At 52.8% G+C, this 17,371-nt stretch overlaps 2 protein-coding genes and 1 long non-coding RNA gene across 3 annotated transcripts in view; 1 reads left to right on the forward strand and 2 right to left on the reverse strand.

Moving 5' to 3' along the window:
* LOC119471231 overlaps positions 1-13,785 on the forward strand; it is a 24,161-nt gene extending 10,376 nt beyond the window's left edge. The window contains exon 3 of the long non-coding RNA XR_005200263.1: positions 13,415-13,785. This is a non-coding gene — a long non-coding RNA (uncharacterized LOC119471231). The remainder of the gene's footprint in view (positions 1-13,414) is intronic.
* Positions 5,077-5,545, reverse strand: LOC108304352 (NADH dehydrogenase [ubiquinone] 1 alpha subcomplex subunit 6-like). The gene is given in 2 exon segments (XM_037738462.1): positions 5,077-5,296; positions 5,299-5,545. Coding segments are annotated over 2 exon segments (384 nt in total). The 5' UTR covers positions 5,540-5,545; the 3' UTR covers positions 5,077-5,153.
* The window catches only part of LOC108304353 (NUT family member 2G-like), a 9,348-nt gene continuing 634 nt past the window's right edge, over positions 8,658-17,371 (reverse strand). The window contains exons 2-7 of the mRNA XM_037738461.1: positions 14,813-15,506; positions 12,872-13,000; positions 11,754-11,893; positions 10,998-11,287; positions 10,414-10,530; positions 8,658-8,696 (exon numbers count right to left, since the gene is read on the reverse strand). Of these exons, the coding sequence (XP_037594389.1) occupies positions 8,658-8,696; positions 10,414-10,530; positions 10,998-11,287; positions 11,754-11,893; positions 12,872-13,000; positions 14,813-15,506 (1,409 nt within the window). The remainder of the gene's footprint in view (positions 8,697-10,413; positions 10,531-10,997; positions 11,288-11,753; positions 11,894-12,871; positions 13,001-14,812; positions 15,507-17,371) is intronic.

Genomic DNA, 17,371 nt, shown 5'->3' on the forward strand with positions numbered 1-17,371 from the left:
AAAAAAAAAAAAAAAAAAAAGAAGAGATGATAATCTTATGGGACTGCTGTCATCTATGTGGTCCAGAGTGGCTGAACATTGTTATGCAGTGTGTGACTGTACAATGCATTGTATTCTTGAAACTTGTGAAGAGAGCATATTGGATATGTTCATGACAGAAAAAAATAAAACAAGTAATATATGTTAATTAACTCAATTTAGTCTTTTCACAATGTAAGCATATTTCAAAATAACATATTAGGCAAGATAAATATATATAATTTTCATTTGTCAATTAAAAAATGAACACAAAAATGTTTAGTCCACAAGTCTGGTCTCTGAATATTAGCATAAAAAGTATAATTGTGAGCCAATCAGGAAGAAATTAATTTATGGATGAAGGTATCACAATATCAACTAGTAACATTTCTTTTTTGTTTTTGAGATGGAATTTCACTCTTATCGTCCAGGCAATGACATGTAATATATGACCTCGGCCACTGCAACCTCTTTCCCAGTTCAAGACATTCTCCTGGCTCAGCCTCCCAGGTAGCTGGAATTACAGTCATGCACCACCACACCCAGCTAATTTTTGTATTTTTAGTAGAGATGGGGGTTCACTATGTTGGCCGGGCTGGCCTCGAACCCCTGGCCTTTGGTGATCCGCCTGCCTTGGCTTCCCAAAGTGCTGGGATTACAGGCGTGAGCCACCATGCCCAGCCATCATCTAGTAACATTTCTAATAAAGTGTTTTAATAGACAGGAGGTACTCTGTGTTCCAGAAGTGTGGGTGGTAATCCCTGAACCTACTTAAGTTCCCTGTTGCAGATGTAATCTTACTGACTAATCAATGAGTTATCTGTTGAAACTTTTTCTTACAAGTAACATAGTCAAAAATAAAAAATACGTATTTTGTAACTAAAAATAGTTAAACAATGGAATAAAATCAATCAGTATTTCTATTTATAACTGTCTGCCTTGAACCAAGGATCTTATGTTAGTCTTAACTGCATGCAATTGTCCATTTCTGTTCTGAAAGGGCCCTTGAAATCCTGATTCAGTTTCCTGCTATGAACTGATACTTCCTGGTACATTTCTGATTAATGTGTCTTGAAATTTGCCCCAGGACTCCATTCCTATTCTGTAACTTATAGCAGAGGTCTTTAAGCAAAAGTAAGATAAAAAGGAAAAACTAGCCGTGGATAAGACCAAATGCCTTGTTTTATTAAACCCTGTTGAGGGTTGTCCCATAATAATTTGTAAGAACTTAGTCCAGGCCAGGCACGGTGGCTCATGCCTGTAGTCCCAGCACTTTGGGAGGCCAAGGTGGGCAGATCGCAAGGTCAGGAGTTCAAGACCAGCCTGGCCAACATGGTGAAACCCTGTCTCTACTAAAGATACAACAAAATTAGCCAGTCATGATGTCGGACACCTATAATCCCAGCTACTCGGGAGGCTGAGGCAGGAGAATCACTTGAACCCGGGAGGTGGAGGTTACAGTGAGCCAAGATCACGTGACTGCACTCCAGCCTGGGCGACAGAGCAAGACTCTGTCTCAAAAAAAAAAAAAAAAAAAAGAAGAACTTAGTTCATAATTACCCAGGAGTTATGGTATGATCTTATTTTAGATACTGAAAGCATTGCCAATCTCCACTATTAAAAGTTCTTTAATTTATACCATAGTGGTAATTATATCCTCCAATTGGCAGCCTATTGAAACCTAGAGATAAAATCTTTTTGCAGTATAAGTTATTTTAATAAAATTTGGGACCTTCTAATTTTGGCCTTCTTTACTTTTATTTTTATATGCATTATACCATGTTTTATATATATATATATATATATATATATATATATAATATATGCATAAAATAGAAGACTAAGCAGCCTTTAGAATGAAGGAAACCATGTCACATGGATAAACCTCAAGAACATTATGTTAAGTGAAATAAGCCAGTCATACAAAGACAATTTTTTTCATATGAAGTATAAAGTAGTCAAAATCACAGTAGCGGTTGCTGAGGTCTGGGAGTGGAGGTGGGAGTGGTGGTGATGGGATTAGTGTTTAATATGCACAGAATTTTGGTTTTGGAAGATGAAAAATTTCTAAAGATGTAAATTTCTAAAGATTAAGAAGAATATACTTAACATGTTAAATATATTCACAGTGATGTAAATGTAGTTAACATGACTGCACTGTACACTTCGAAATGCTTTAAATGATTTTTTCAAAAGCAGCAGCATAGGAATAAATCTTCACCACCTAGCATGAGTTCATGAATTCTTAAACATGACACCAAAAGCACAAGTAACAAAAGAACACATAGATAAATTGGACTTCATCCAAAGTAAAAAACTTCTGTGCTTCAAAGGGTACTATTCAGAAAGTAAATGACGGCTGGGTGCAGTGGCTCAGGTCTGTAATCCCAGCACTTTGGGAGGCCGAGGTGGGGGAGGATTTTTTGAGCTCAGGAGTTCAAGACCGTCCTGGGCAACAGAGTGAGACCCTGCCTCTATACGGAAAAAAAAAAAGATAGTTAAGTACAACCCGTGGAATGGGAGACTACTACTGCAAATTATATCCTGCAAATGATTTGTTTCTTGTTTTTGGGACAGCGTCTCGCTTTGTCACCCAGGCTGGAGTGTAGTGGCACGATCTCAGCTTACTTCAACCTCCACCTTCACCTTCTAGGTTCAAGCAGTTCTCTTACTTCAGCCTCCCAAGTAGCTGGGATTACAGGCACACAGCACCATGCCCAGCTAATTTTTGTATTTTTGTAGAGGCGGGGTTTCACCACATTGGCCGGGCTGGTCTTGAACTCCTGACCTCAGGTGATCCACTCACCTTGGCCTCCCAAAGTGCTGGGATTACAGGGGTCAGCCACCTTGCCCAGCCCCCCTCCTTAAAGGATTTTTATTGGGAATACATAAAGCGTTCTTATAACTCAGTGACAAAACACACACCAGTTAAAAATGAGTAAATGTTGAGTGCACATTGCTTCAAAGAAGGCATACAAATGACCAATAAGTACGTGAAAGAGGTTCAACACCAAGGAAGCGCAAATGAAAACTACAAGAAGCGACTTTAGAATCACTGGGATGAATTTATCAAAAAGAGATGATAAACAGCTGGATTATGGAGAAAAACTGAGACCCTCACACAGCTAGCGGGTATATAAAATGGTATTTATTTACTCTGGAAATAGTCTGATACCTTCTGAAATTGTTAAACATAGAGTTTCCATATGGCCCTTCAGTTTCACTCTTAGATATATAGCTATGAGAAATGAAAACATACATCCCCACAAAACATTGTACACAAATATCTTAGAAGTATTATTCACATAGCCAAAAAGTGAAAACAATCCAAATGTTCATCACCTGATGTATAAATAAGTTTCAGGATATCCACCAATGGAATATTATTCACAACAAAAAGATTTGATGTGATGATAGATGCTAAAATCATGGATGAAACGTGGAAATATTCGAAGTAAAAGTAGGCAGGTTGTGAAAGACATATACTGTATGATTCCATTCATATGAAAGTCCAGAGTATGTAAAGCTATGTAGAAAGTAAATTCGTAGTTATGTAGGCCTAGGGTGCAGATGGGGGGCCAGGGGGTGATAGCTAAATGACAAGGTTTTTTTTTTTTTTTCCACTCTGTCACCCTGTCTGGAGTGCAGTGACACAATCTCAGCTCACTGCAACCTCTGCCTCTGGGGTTCAAGCAATTCTCCTGCCTCAGCCTCTCGTGTAGCTGGGATCACGTGTGAACCCAGCTAGTTTTTGTATTTTTAGTAGAGAAGGGGTTTTGCCGTGTTGGCCGGGCTGGTCTTGAACTCCTGACCTCAAGTGATCCTCCCACCTTGGCCTCCCAAAGTGTTGGGATTACAGGCATGGGCCACCATGCCCAACCTAAGGGCTTCTTTTTATCTTTCTTTCTTTTTTTTTTGAAACCAAGTTTCGCTCTTGTTGCCCAAGCTGGAGTGCAGTGGTGTCATCTTGGCTCACTGAAACCTTTGCCTCCCGGATTCAAGCGATTCTCCTGCTTCAGGCTCCTGAGTAGCTGGGATTACAGGCACCTGCCACCATGCCTGGCTAATTTTTTGTATTTTTAGTAGAGACAGGGTTTCACCACGTTGGCCATGATGGTCTCGAACTCCTGACCTCAGGTGATTCCCCTGCCTTGGCCTCCCAAAGTGCTGGGATTATAGGAGTGAACCACCATGCCCAACCAGAGGTTTCTTTTTGAGACAATAAAAATGTTCTAAAGTTTATCGAGGTGAGGCTTGCAAATTCTGTAAGTAGACAATGCAGTGACAGCTGCAAATTCTATAAATGTATTTAATGTGGTAATGGTTACAAATTCTATGTAAAACACACATTGTACAATTTCAGTGAGTGAAAGCATGCGATGTGAATGTCTTAATAAAGCTTTTATTTTAAAAATGAGCAAATGGTAGAATGTTAACATGGCCCACATCTACATGGTGGCTAAATTGGTTTCTATCATATTTTTTCTATGTGGTTTCTATTTTTTTTTTTTCTATGTGAACTGGGTACATGAGCAGGGAGGCCAAGCCCACCGAGAGCCTCAGCACACCCGCAGCACCTGGTGTGAGCGAGGTGAATGGCTTCCCTGTGTGTGGAAGCAACGACGTCATGGGTGTTTACAGATCAATATAAAATTTGCATCGTTAAAAAAAAAAGCAGTGGACGTGAATGCAGGAGGTCTTATGAATGGAGCACCTGTGGCACTGCATGTTGGCTCACACAGAAGCTCCCAGTCCTGGGCAATGCAGGGAAAAGCATGAGATGGGGTAGGAGTTGACATGGCCCAGCTGGCTCAGATGACACATGATGGTCCCAGTGGCCTGACTTGGTTTGTGTGATGTGTGCTTTGGGGTTTTATTTTGGCACATTATGAAGGAGTGAAGCCTGTTTACAGTCAGTTTCTGTCTATGCTAATGAAAGGCAAGGGGATGAAGCAACTGACTTTGACTAACCATCCACTGACATTGATTAGGCATCTTATGATCCTGTCTTCACCTTTGAGATTTCTATGTTGTTTGTGTTTAATGTCAGAGAATATCTTTTTTTTTGACCATCGTATAGTGAGTTTATTTGTTCTCTAAAATAACATGAACATGCACCTTTCCACTGCGTGACTTCATGGGTCATGGCCAACATAGAACTTGGATAAGAAATCCTTTGGCCTTGGCTCTTCTGTTTCATGGAAGAACCGCATGATGTGTGTCCGCTGCTTCCATACGTTAATCGTTTCTTCCAGTTCCATCTTTCCCTTAATGACTGAAGATCAGCCACTCTGGGGTCTGTGACGTGGGCATTCTTCATAAACATTTCTCTGACTTTATCTCGTCCCTGTTTCACAGTGATGTCCAGCTGGAATTGGTGCACAGTGTGCGGCACCTCCCGATACCAGGCGCCGTAGAGCTCGTGCACTATTCGCTTGGCCTCATTCATGTCCCGACTGAAAATGGGCTTCACAGAGGTGCTGGCAGCAGACGCAGCTCGGCGGACTACGATCCCCGCCATCTTGCCCGAGAGTATCTTTTAATAGCTCATACAGTTTATGCAAATACTGCATACCTGATAAACATCCCTACAACATGATCTTTGGAATGAACTAAGACAAAGGAGATTCTGAGGAAGGACCATGGCATGAGAGGTGGAATTCATCCCTCGAAGACTGAGATGAGAATGGAAAATGAACCACGGGTAAATACAGCCTTAGTCCACATACATTTGCCTAAAATGAGCTCACAGGGCACAGGTGTGGAGACCACACATGCTCAATGACATCATAACTCAGAATCAGTAACCCAGCGTACCAGCTCCCTCACAGGGATGTGCTAGGGTGGGGGCAACTGTTGAGTGTCAGCGTCCAGTGATGGCTAGGGACTCAGTGACAGCAACTCTGGCAGCCCTGGCTGGATATCAGATGATTGTCCAGGAGGGGGCAGCCTGGCCCAGATCCCCCAAAGCAGGCGATTCTCACTAACACTGCCCAGGGCACCTAGACCTGAAAGACATCATGGGACACTGAAGTTAGAATCAAAGTGCAGCTAGAAAAGGGCAGCCACCTGGAGCAAGTCCATCCTGGCAGCTGTCATAAAGCACAGCATGTTCACTACCGGGGGGGCCGGCCTTGCTCACGTTGTCAGATGGAGGTTCCCAGAATACCATGGCTTCTTCAGGGATCTGTTGTCCAGTGGTGAACGGAGAGGGCTCTGGAGGCAAACCTGCCAGGGGAGCCCCAGCTGCACTGGCTCCCAGAGAGTGACCTGGGTGCATGAGCAGGGAGGCCAAGCCCACTGAGAGCCTCAGCATTCCCCCAGCACCTGCTGTGGGCAAGCTGCCTGGCTTCCCTGAGCATGGATGTGATGATGTCACGGGTGTTTGCAGATTCCCTTTCACTGTGTCCCACAGCACTCCTGGTTCACGTGTGATACGCTGCACTTGGGGTGGAGGTGTGCTGACCGTCGTAAAGGGCTGAGCCTTTCTTCATTCTTTCCCATGGCTCTGATGCAGTTTCCAGATACCAGTTAGGAAGGAAGTTCCTGAGATGATGGACCTTGTGCCAGTCACATAGGGCTGCTAGGATAAAGTGTTATAGACTTGGGGGATGGACCAGGCATGTATTAAGAAAAGAAATGTATTTGTCACAGTCTGGGGTCTGGAAGTCCAAGGTTAGGGTCCCAGTGTGGTGAGGGTCTGGTGAGGGCTCTCTTCCTGGCTTGCAGACTGCCGCCTTCTCACTGTGTCCTCCTGTTGGGGAGAGAGAGCTCTGGGGTCTCTGCTTCTTACCAGGGCCCTAATCCCAACATTAGGGCCCCACTCTCATGGTCTCCTCTAAGCCTGAAGAACTCCCAAAGGCCCCATCTTCAAATACCATCACCTATCCTGGATTGGGGCTTCAACATAGGAATTGGGCAGGTGGGGGGAAATGAACATTCAGTCTATCAGGGTACGCAAGTCAGCCCCACTGTCCACGTTTAGGGGCAGATTGTAGGGCTCAGGCGGGACACAGAGGTGGAGGAAGCACAAGTTCTTCCTCCTGGGAATGGTTCAGCCAAAACAAGGACAGGGACATGGGGCAGACAACAGCCAGTGGGATGACCAGCAGGAGTCCCGAGGTGTCACTAAGCCGAAGTGTCACTTTCATCCTTAGGTGAGGAAGTTGGCGGAGCACCCATACACGCCAGAGTACAGACCACGTTCCCTTCAAACACGGCTCACTTACCATTCCTCAACCCTGCAAAGGGGAGGTGCTACCTCGTCTCCTGAGGATGGCCCTGAAGGTAGAGGAGTCACGGGAGCTGCGCACATCACCCACCAGTGACTCCTCACTCCACATTTTCCCTGATGGGCTGATGTGCACTGAGCTGGGGAAGCCCTGCCAGGATAAACTCTTCTTCCCAAAGGCCACAGAGGGCAGGCCTCCGACACTGCCCACGTGGAGCAGAAGGGTTGGGGCAGAGCAGCATCTGTCCAGCTGACTGGTGTGTTCTGTGGGCGGATGGGGCCGGAGAGGACCCAAACATGGCTCCCTCTGTCACTCGGCAGAGGGGCCAGACCGCCTTGTAACGGACAGCTGTGCCCGACCAGCCTTTGCTGCTGGGCCAGCCCCCAGCACCATGACCACAGCTCTGCATACAGGGAGTGCTGGGACCAGTGCTCTGGCAGTCACCGTGGTCCTGAGCCAACAAGGGCCCTGGGGAGGAATCGGAACTCAGACAGTGAGGAAGGTGTTGGCCAGGAGGGAACCGGGGCGGGTGCCGGGTCCTGTCTATGCTGGGATCTGAGATTCTGAGAGGTGGGTTAGGGGTAAGGGGGTAGAGGTGGGCCACATGGGGTGAGGGGAGTTCAGCAGAGATGGGGAGGACAGGACAGTGTGGGAAAGAGCAGAGGGTCCTCCCCAGCCTCAGTCTGTCTCCTGGTGCAGTCCTCATCTCACTCTTAGACCCCGGAAGTCTCCCTTCAGCCAACACCAGGCCCCCGACTCCCAGGGCACTTCCCAGACAGCCAGTGCCGCATCCAGGCAGCCCCTGCTCTGCCCTTGAGGTCTGTGCCTGGCAGAAGGGCGGCTCACCCTCGACACCTCTTGGCCTGGGTCCCAGCTCTCCCTGGCCCTGGGACCAGCAGACACACCCACCCTGCGCCTGGCAGGCCGGCCATGCTTGTGCCCGTTGGTGATGGTGGGTTGGGAGGGAACTTTTTCAGATACCAGTGTAAATCTGTGTCTGCATCAATTCCACACGAGTTCGGTCATCATATGGGAAGGGAATCATAGCTGTGAGGGGCTCCATGCAGGACCCCGAGGGCCCCTGAGGCCAGTCCCTGTGGCCACAGCTAGGAGCATCTGCTTCTGCCAGTTGGACAAGACTCTGTCCTGCCCAGAAACCAGCAGAGGGACTTCCCCTGCTCCCCACCCACCATTGTATCCCAAGCACACCCGAGCTCTTCCTGATGAGGGTTAAGCAGGAGCGGCCGCCTCTCCCCGTGTCCATGTTGCAGGCAGCTGCCTTCTCCTCAGCTCCCACGGCGCAGAACAAGAGCCGGCCAGCCCTCTCCATCCCAGGATTTTCCAGGGATGCTGATAACTAAGCAGGCGGGGGCTTGTGAGTGGATGGTGGGAGGGATCAGGGCTTCCTCAGCATCCGTCAGTCCCTGGAGCATCTGAAGGGGCAGCCTACACCTGGAGGAAAGAGTGGGGCTGGCCCCCGTGGGTCCCCAGTGCCTGGCATCTCCCGGTCCCTCTGCTGTCCCTCACAAACCCCCTCCACTGAGCAGCACAGCCCTGAGGACAGAGGCAGCAGCTCCGAGAGCATTCCCAACACAACTATATTTATTCATATTAACACACGAGACCCCCAAGGCATTGCTCCCCACCTCCTACCCCCTCCCCCTAGGCCCTCCCTTCCCATTCAGCCACCCTCTTCCTCCCCAACTCTCTCCCTCCCCTCCCTTCCCCACTCTCCAAAGCTAATGACCAGCAAGATCAGCACTGGGGGAGAAGTCTTTGCTTTGGGGTCACCCGGTGCTGTGAGGGTCCGAGAGTTAAGAGCCCCACCCTTGAGGATTGGCACCAGAGAGCCTGCCCTGTCTCCCTACTGGCTGCGGTGCTGCTTTTTCTTCCTCTTAGACAGTAAGGGATCACCCTTTCTCTTTTGGGACTGTGAGGGGCCACCCAGCCCCCAAGCCAGGGATTGCGCCCCAGAGACTCTGAGCCCAGGCCCTAGGTGGGGCGTCTGTTCAGCAGGGGATGGGCCTCCAAAGAGAGCTCGCTTCTTGGACTTGGTGGCAGGAGTGGGTGCTGGGCTGAGGCCTCTTCTCTTTGCAAATTGGGACTGAAGAGCTCCCTGGGGTCCCCGCCCTTCTGGGCTGAGAAGGCCCGAGGCAGAGACAGGGCTCTGGGACAGCTTCCAGGGCCGCAGCCTGTAGTTGGTACCCACGACAGTAACCATACCAGGGATTTCCCTCTCCTCCTCACTTGACCCCTTCGACAGCTTGGGTGACCCCTTGATAGGAGAGGCTCCAGGGAGACCCCAGGTGTCCTTGGTCCCCACCCCTGGGCAGGCGGGTCTATGTTCCTGGGGAGGAGAGTATGTCCGGACAGCCCTCAGCCTGCGGGAATCCAGTCTCTCCAAAAGCACCACAGGGTTTTTGGACCTGGCCATGCCAGTGCGTGCTCTGCCTCGTCCCTGAGGGTCCCAGGAAGCCCTCTGTGGGGCGGGTCTCTGGTCCTGGGGAGGAGAGTTTGGCCGGGCAGCCCTCAGCCTACGGGAATCCAGTCTCTCCAAAAGCACCACAGGGTTTTTGGACCTGGCCATGCCAGTGCATGCTCTGCCTCGTCCCTGAGGGTCCTGGGCAGCTGTCTGGGGTGGGCAGGTTTCCATGCTGACCCCTTGCTGGGGGCCAGGGACATCTCTCTCTGCTCCTTGGCCCGCTGCAGACTTAGAAGAGATCGAGTCCAACTGGGCGGTGCCATGACTAGGGGCTGCCCTCGCACACCGTTCCTCCTTCAAGGATAGGCGGCGCTTCTCCGCTACCTGCGGGAGGAAAGGGGGCACTTACTAGCGCTGCTCCAAGTGTGAGCAGGGCCCAGGGTGGTGGAGACCAGGGAACCTGGGCGGCAGGCAGGGAAGCCTGAGGCAGCTGGGCTTCCTGTCAAAGAGAGGGTGTGGCTCTGCCGGGCATCCCGCTGGGCCTCACTGCAGTTTGCATCCTGACTCCCCTCCTGGCTTCTCTCCATCCTGCTCCATCTGAACCTGCACCTCCCCACCTCGGAGTGGCTCCCCAAGAAGCCGAGCATCCCCCACAGGGTGGGGTAGACAATCAGGTGGGGCTTGTGTGCTGGGTCCCTCCTGCCCCCAGGGTACCTCGGTTGCCCTCCCTCCCTGCTCTACCTGGGCGAGGGTGAGTCCTTCCTCCTGCTCCAGCTCCTGGCTTAGGGCCAAGAAATCCATGTGTGGATCTGGAGAAAGCAATTCTTCCAGAAATCGGGGGTGAATGACGGCTTCCACCTGGAAACAGGAGGAAGACGGCGTGAGGTTCCCGGGCAGGGAGTAACCTGGAGCCAAGGACACCTGGAGGAGATGCAGAAAGCAGCGAGTGCCCCGTCCCCACCCTTCTGGAGCTGTCTTATACCATGGCGACCACCAGCTCCACACACAGACCACAGACCTAGTAGCATCCACACATGCAGACAGAGACACACAAACCACACACAGACACACACATAGACCACATACGACACAGGAAAATACACAGACACAAATAACACACACACCACACTCACACCCACATAAACACATAGTAACAAATCATAGACACAAACACACAAACACACAATCACATACACAGACACTCAAATCCACAGAAACACACATCCACCTCCTGCGGAGTAGCTAAGGAACAGAGCTTAATTCCAGGGACCTGTGAGTGCCACGCCCCAGAATCCTGCAGACCTCAGCACTTGAGGCCAGCCCACCTTGGTGACGAAGTCTTTCTGGGAACACAGATTGTCAATGTAGCTCAGGAGGTCGGGGTCTGAAAGCATCCCGTCCTCTTCCTGCTCCACTTCGCCCTCTTCCCTTTGTCCTGTGAGCTGCTCTGTGGCCCCATCGGGAGGCCCCAGCAGCTCTTCCACGATGTCCACATACTCCTGCACCACTTCAGGGGGTATCTCCTCTGGGGCCTTGGTCTCCGCTGGCTGCTGGGGCCTGGGTGGTGGCAGGCAGGCAGGCGGGGCCTTGGGGCCGGCCTTGCTGGGAAGGTACACTGAGGCAGGAAGGGAGGAGGATGGGCGTGGTGAGGACTGCTCCTCCTGCCTGCACCACACAGGGGAGGGCAGGGCTCGGGGACGTGAACTGAGTCCCAGCTGGGTCAGGACCACCTGAACCACAGTGCCCCAGAGGAGACGCCGCAGGAGGGGCACATGTGAGACAGCATCTTTTGGAGGAAGTTTGGAGCCACTGATAAGCTGAGTGCTCTACCCGCTCATCCCTGTTCCTGGGCGGATTGTATGTTGACTTTTGGAATGGAGAGGGGAGAGTAGCTAGGAAATGTGACCAGGTGAATACCCATTTCATGACCACGGGCCGCCCAGCTCCCCAGGTCCCCTGAGCTGTCTTGTTGGAAGGAACAAATCCCTCTCTTGAAGGGAGGCATGGGGTGTGGGGTCAGTGGCCTCCCTTGGCCCCTCTGGGCTTTGCCATGGCTCCTGTGGGAATGTGGGAAGCTGAACCTGGCTGCTTGACCACCTCAGGGGCTGATGGTCCTTGAGGTTCAAGCCTTGGTGGGGCTGGAGGAGGCAGGCACTGGGGCCCCTTCATCCACTGCAACTTCTGAATCTGCATCTCCTCCTCAGCCTCAAACTCCAGGAACCTGGGGTGAAGAAGGTGCAGGCCATGCTGAGAGGGTCCAGGCCCCCTGCCCCCAGGACCAGGCAGTAGCCAATGGCAGGGATGGGAAGGAGTGCCTCGGGCGGGCTGTCCAGGCCCTCCCTAGGGCCCATCCCCCAGTCCCAGGAGGGAGCTCCTCCCAGAGTTCTGGGCTCACTGCCCCTCACCAGGCCCCTGCAGAGCCCATGGCATCAACAGGACTTCCTGACTCAAGTCAGGGCTACGAGGCCCTGGAGGGCACCAGGGGGACCCCTCCTCCAGGCTTCAGCTGGCCAGGGGTGGGGTTTATGGCAGAAGGGGTCAGGGATGTTGCCCAGATGCCGGAGTCCTGAGGTTGGGACTGTGGGTCCCTGAAGGATAACCCAGGAAGATGAGGCCTGGGAGACCCCTGGTTGGGAGGAAGCAAAAGCTGAGCCCAGAAGACAGGCCCCTTTCCCCTGAGGCTGCTGTCTGTCTGTCTTAACAGAGGGGACTGCCCAGGAGCAAAGGCAGGCAGGCCAGAGATGGGTCTCATGGTGTCCTGGACGCAGGTCTCCCCTGACCCAAGGCAGGTTTCTCCAATCCTGGCCAGGCCGGGATGGGTGAAAACCGACTTCTGGTCACTGCTGTGAGGAGAGTGCACCCCGCTCTGTCTATAGTCGCCAGCGCCCCTTCTCCCCATCCTCACAGCTGATGGTGACCACCTTTGGGCTGTGATGCTGGCTGCTCCCTCCATGACCCCCAGCATCAGGCAGGGGTTGTCCCCAGGCCAGGCATGGCGTGGCTTCCCACCAGGGCAGGATAGAGACCCCAGAGCACTCTAGGAGGGAGGAGCAGCTTCCTGAGGGAGCCAGGGGCCCAGGAGGGCCTGTTTGTCCACACCCTCCTCACGCTCCATGCTGAGAAGCCACCATGGCCACCGGGCCTCTGTCACCCTTTCTCGCCCTGCCATGAGAGCTCTGCCCCTGCACCCCAGACTCACTTTCCCGCCATCTCGTAGTAGATCATCCGGTCAAAGTTGCTCGTGTGCTGCCATTCCCGCATGGCCCGCCACAGTCCCTCCTCCAGGGTCATGCTGGGCTTCCGCCGGGCCAAGGATCTGAGAACTGGGCTGTAAGGCAGTACAGTCAGTCCCAGTCCATGAGCCCATCCTCCATCCCAAGCCCACCTGGTCCCAACACCCGGCCCCTGTCCTCCCCACATGTGTCCTGCCATGTGTCCCTGTGCTGTTTTCCCCTACGTGGGCTCCTCAGCCTCCAGGACACGCCCCCAATATCAAACATCATGATACACAAGGCAGCGGGTGGCCTCTCTGACTGCCCCTCAAGTCCTCAGTGTTGACAAGTGAACTCAGTACTTTGGGTGGCACGTGTGTGTCCCCAGCATTCCTGTGCTGAAGTCCTCAGTCCCAGTGTGTCCGTTCTTGGAGTCAATCAGGGTTAGAGCAGGTCATGTGGGTGGGTTCCTGTCATGGCATCTGAACCCTGATAAGGGCAGGAGGAGACACCAGGGCTCTCCCTCTCAGCCTGGGACTTCCAGCCTCTGGAGCTGGGAGACGTGAATGTGCCCTGATAAAGCACCCAGTCTATAGGATTTGTTATGGCGGAGCCCGATCTGACTGAGACAGCGCGCACACAGAATGACCGGGGAGTGAGGGTTAACATGCAGGTTCTAGGGCCCCAGGACTGAGCATTTAACCAGCTTCCTGGGGACTCAGGAGCAAGGCAGCCCCTGGGGACGCAGCCTCAGGGTCCTGGAGAGGAGCAGACACCAGAACCAAAGCAGAGCAGCGTCCAAGCCCACTGCATGCGGAGCCTGTGAGCCTGGGGCGGCTCCACTCCCAGAATCAGGGTCCCCAGTGCATGGGGACTCAGCTCCAAGGGAGAATGCAACCAGTCCCAGCATGCAAGGGCAGCGAGATTTTTGGGAGCAAAGATGGCGTCGCCTTACACCTATACCCTGGGCAGGGGACTTGCCTAGGGAGTGGCCAGTGTGTTGCCTGGTGGATGTGCTCAAGCTCCTGTGGAGTATGGGCTTGCTCACCAGTGGGGGGACACAGGGTCACAGAGGCACCGCAGGATGGAGAGAGGCAGGACTGGGACTGAATCCACAAACTCTCCCAGATGCTGGCATTGCTGCATCAGTCACCACAGTCCACATGGCCCTGGGCTGCTGGGCTCGTGGTGCACTCAGAGCCATCACTGGAGCCCATAGCCTTGGGGAGCGCTGTCCAAGGTGGCCTAGGTCTGATAATGATAGCAATAGGGACAGTAATCATAACTGCTGTCATGTCATGTGTCACAGCATGTGTTGGGCACTGTGCTGCGTGTGTCATAAGTGAGCTCAAGTCACCTCTTCACCATCCTCTGAATGAAGCATCGTCGTCCCTTTTTCTAGAAGGGATTGAAGGCAAAGCTGCAAATACCTGCTCAGCATGGACCCCAGTGCGGGGCCCGAGACCATCCCCTGTGCAGGCTCCACCACCGCTGTGCCAGCTGGACCTCGGCAGAACAGTGGGCGTGTGCCAGGTTCCTGCAGCCCCCACTCCCAGCCCATGTGCTGTGCCCCTAGCCTTCGCCATTCAGGTCAAGGGGAGGCACTGGGACACGCTCAAATCCTAAACCCAATCCATGGCTCATGTCGGACTGGGAACCCTCTGTGACCTGGGTGTTCTGTAAACATTGTCATGAAAATGATTGAAAGTAATGATTAGCTGGACTCACGGGACAGTGAGGGGCAGGTGACATGAGGCCCCTGAGAGTCTGTCCTGAGTGGCAGCCAGATTAGTGTTGCTGAAAATGTGCCCTTCCATAGCTCAACCCATCGCCTTCAAGCTCCCCTGAACAGCGTGACCTCCCGTCCATACAGCAGCATCTTTACGGGTGAGCTGTGAGACGAGCTCCGGTGCCCCAAGGACACTCACATGAAGAAGCAGGAAAGCGCTTCCGTGTCCGGACTCTGGGGAAGGTGCCTCCGGGCCAGGGGCTTGTAGCGCTGCCAGAGTCGGAAGTTCTCATACACGCTCTTGGGGTTGCAGGAGTCGTCCGGCGGGGCCTTGGCCTGGGAGGGAGCCAGGCTGCCCTCTCCATGAGCCCCTTGTGGCCATGGCCCAGCGTTCCCTGGAGCCATCATGGGGGCCAGCTGAGGAGCCAGTGGTGCTAGAGGAGGAAGGCCCTGGGACCAGCCTCCCTCGCAGGCCTGGGTGCCCCCAAAAACCTGGGCAGCCACAGCGGGCACCACAGGGGCAGCTGCCATGGGTCGGGGAGGTGGACATGCGACGCCCTTGAAGAGGGTGCCTGAAGCCTGCCAGACGAGGGGGGCCTGAGTTAGGACCAAGGTCGGTGCCTGAGGAGCCTTCACAGGCCCCACTTCTGTCCTCATCTGGACAAGGACGTTGGAAGCCCCAGCCAAATTTGGGCCTTGGCCACCCTGTCCTGCCACCAGAGGGGTCCTGGGGAAGGCAGACAGCACCAGAGGGCCACCTGGAGGAACCATTGCAGTCACAAGCGGTGGCCCGTGTGCTGGGCCGGGAGCAGGTGTGGCAAAGGGCAGAGCCGTGAACACTGGCATGGAGGTGCCAGGGTTCTTGGTCACACCCGATTCCAGCGCTGGGCATGCTGTGGAGACAAAGGAAAGAGGTGAATGAGCTGGGGTCTGCAGGTCTGCAGTAGTCACTGGGAATCAGAGGGGTGTTCCAACACCTCAGGGTGTGTGACAGGGAAACTGCAGCTTGCAAGTGTCCCTGTGTGTGCATCGGATGCTCTGTTCCTCCACGGCAGGGTCGCCTCACTAGAGAGCCTGGCCCTGGCTCCTCTAGACTCCCTGACCCCTGTCTGCCAAGAAGCAACAGCCAAGCCTTCGCTGCCTCTAAGGGTCTCCCTCGGGCGTCCCTGGAAGACCTGCCAGCCTTACAGGCATCTCCCAAGCCATGGGTCAGGGATGAATCTCTCACTGGCTTGGAGGCCCTCAGCATGCTCAGCAGCAGGTGAGGGGCCTCCCCCCAGGGCAGTGCTCTGCACTCAGAAGGCCTCCAGGAAGCCAGAAGGTTCCTAATATTATGGCCCCATCTCCTCTTCAGTCTTCCTTTTCCTGGAGCTCTTGTACACCCCTTTCTTTCCTAGCTCAGCACAACAAAAGGAAGACACTGGAAAGACGGGGCGTGGTGGTTCATGCCTGTAATCCCAGCACTTTGGGGGGCTGAAGCAGGTGGTCACCTGACATCAGGAGTTCAAGACCAGCTTGGTCAACATGGTGAAACCATGTCTCTACTAAAATACAAAACTCAGCTGAGTGTGGTGGCGCACGCCTGTAATCCCAGCTACTCTGGAGGCTGAGGCAGGAGTATTGCTTGAACCCAGGAAGCAGAGACAGCAGTGAGCCAAGATTGCACCACTGCATTCTAGCCTGGGTGACAGAGGAAGGATCTGTCTCAAAATAGAAACAATGAAAGAAAACCACTGGATGGAAATCTCTCCCAAGCCAGCACCCTGTGAACCCTGAAGGTAACCCAGACACGTCACGCCCAGCCTGCAAGTGATTGTCCTGGCACCACGCACAGCAAGTGCTACACAGGGGTCAGATTCGGGCCACCCTTTCCTCAGTGCTCAGTGGTCCTGGCTGCCACTCAGGAAGCTCTGTTCCCAGGGAGCAGGTCTGAGAAGCAGTGGTGGAGTTCCCTGAGATACTATCATTGCGCAGCCAGCAACAGCGGCACACGATTAGAGCACAGTCAGCCAGCGGTGAGCAGTGGGGCTGTCAGGGGAGGTGTCCGGGGATTTTCACAGCTTCTGGTCATGTTACAGTAGTTCCTGGGACAATGAACCCACCTCTGGTCCTTTTCCTTTGAGCTCCCAGTAACTGAATATAGTGACCAACCAAGGACCAGAGGTTCTTGGGCCACAGGCCAGGTGGGGCAAAGTTGTCTGGAGCTCATCCCTGTTCACTAGGACCTCATGCAGTCCCCAGTCAAGGGGGATAGGGATACAGCACGTGCACCTCATCAGTCAGGACACACATCCTGACTTGAATAATAATAGTAATAATAAGAGGACTGTCTTCCTATTTGTGCGCTACTCTCCTTCCTCTACTGAAAAGGAAACCATCTTTCCAGACCATTCCAATGAGAAACAGCAAGAGTCCACACCTGTCCCCTGTTCATGAGGTAGTGGACATGGAATAGAAACAAATCCTTCATCTCCACAGTAATACAAAGTGCAGAGGACAGGCCATGAGCTAGCAGACAAGAGGAAGTGGGTCTGAAGACCTGAGCTTCCACAAAACGACGAACAATTCAGAACAACCTGGGAAGCCCAGGCCGTGTTGCCTGAACTTCCCCAACTGCCCCCACCCCTGTTAAATCAGAGCCAACAGCCACCTGAACTGACAGAGAAGCCACCTCTGGGGAGGGAGCTGAGAGGCTGCGGCAGTTACAGCACCCCCAGCCTCGCCCACCCAGAGGCTGTCACTGCAGGCTCTGTCACAG

Source organism: Cebus imitator, unplaced genomic scaffold, assembly GCF_001604975.1.
Source record: "Cebus imitator isolate Cc_AM_T3 unplaced genomic scaffold, Cebus_imitator-1.0 Scaffold53, whole genome shotgun sequence".
Classification (NCBI taxonomy): Eukaryota; Metazoa; Chordata; class Mammalia; order Primates; family Cebidae; genus Cebus; species Cebus imitator.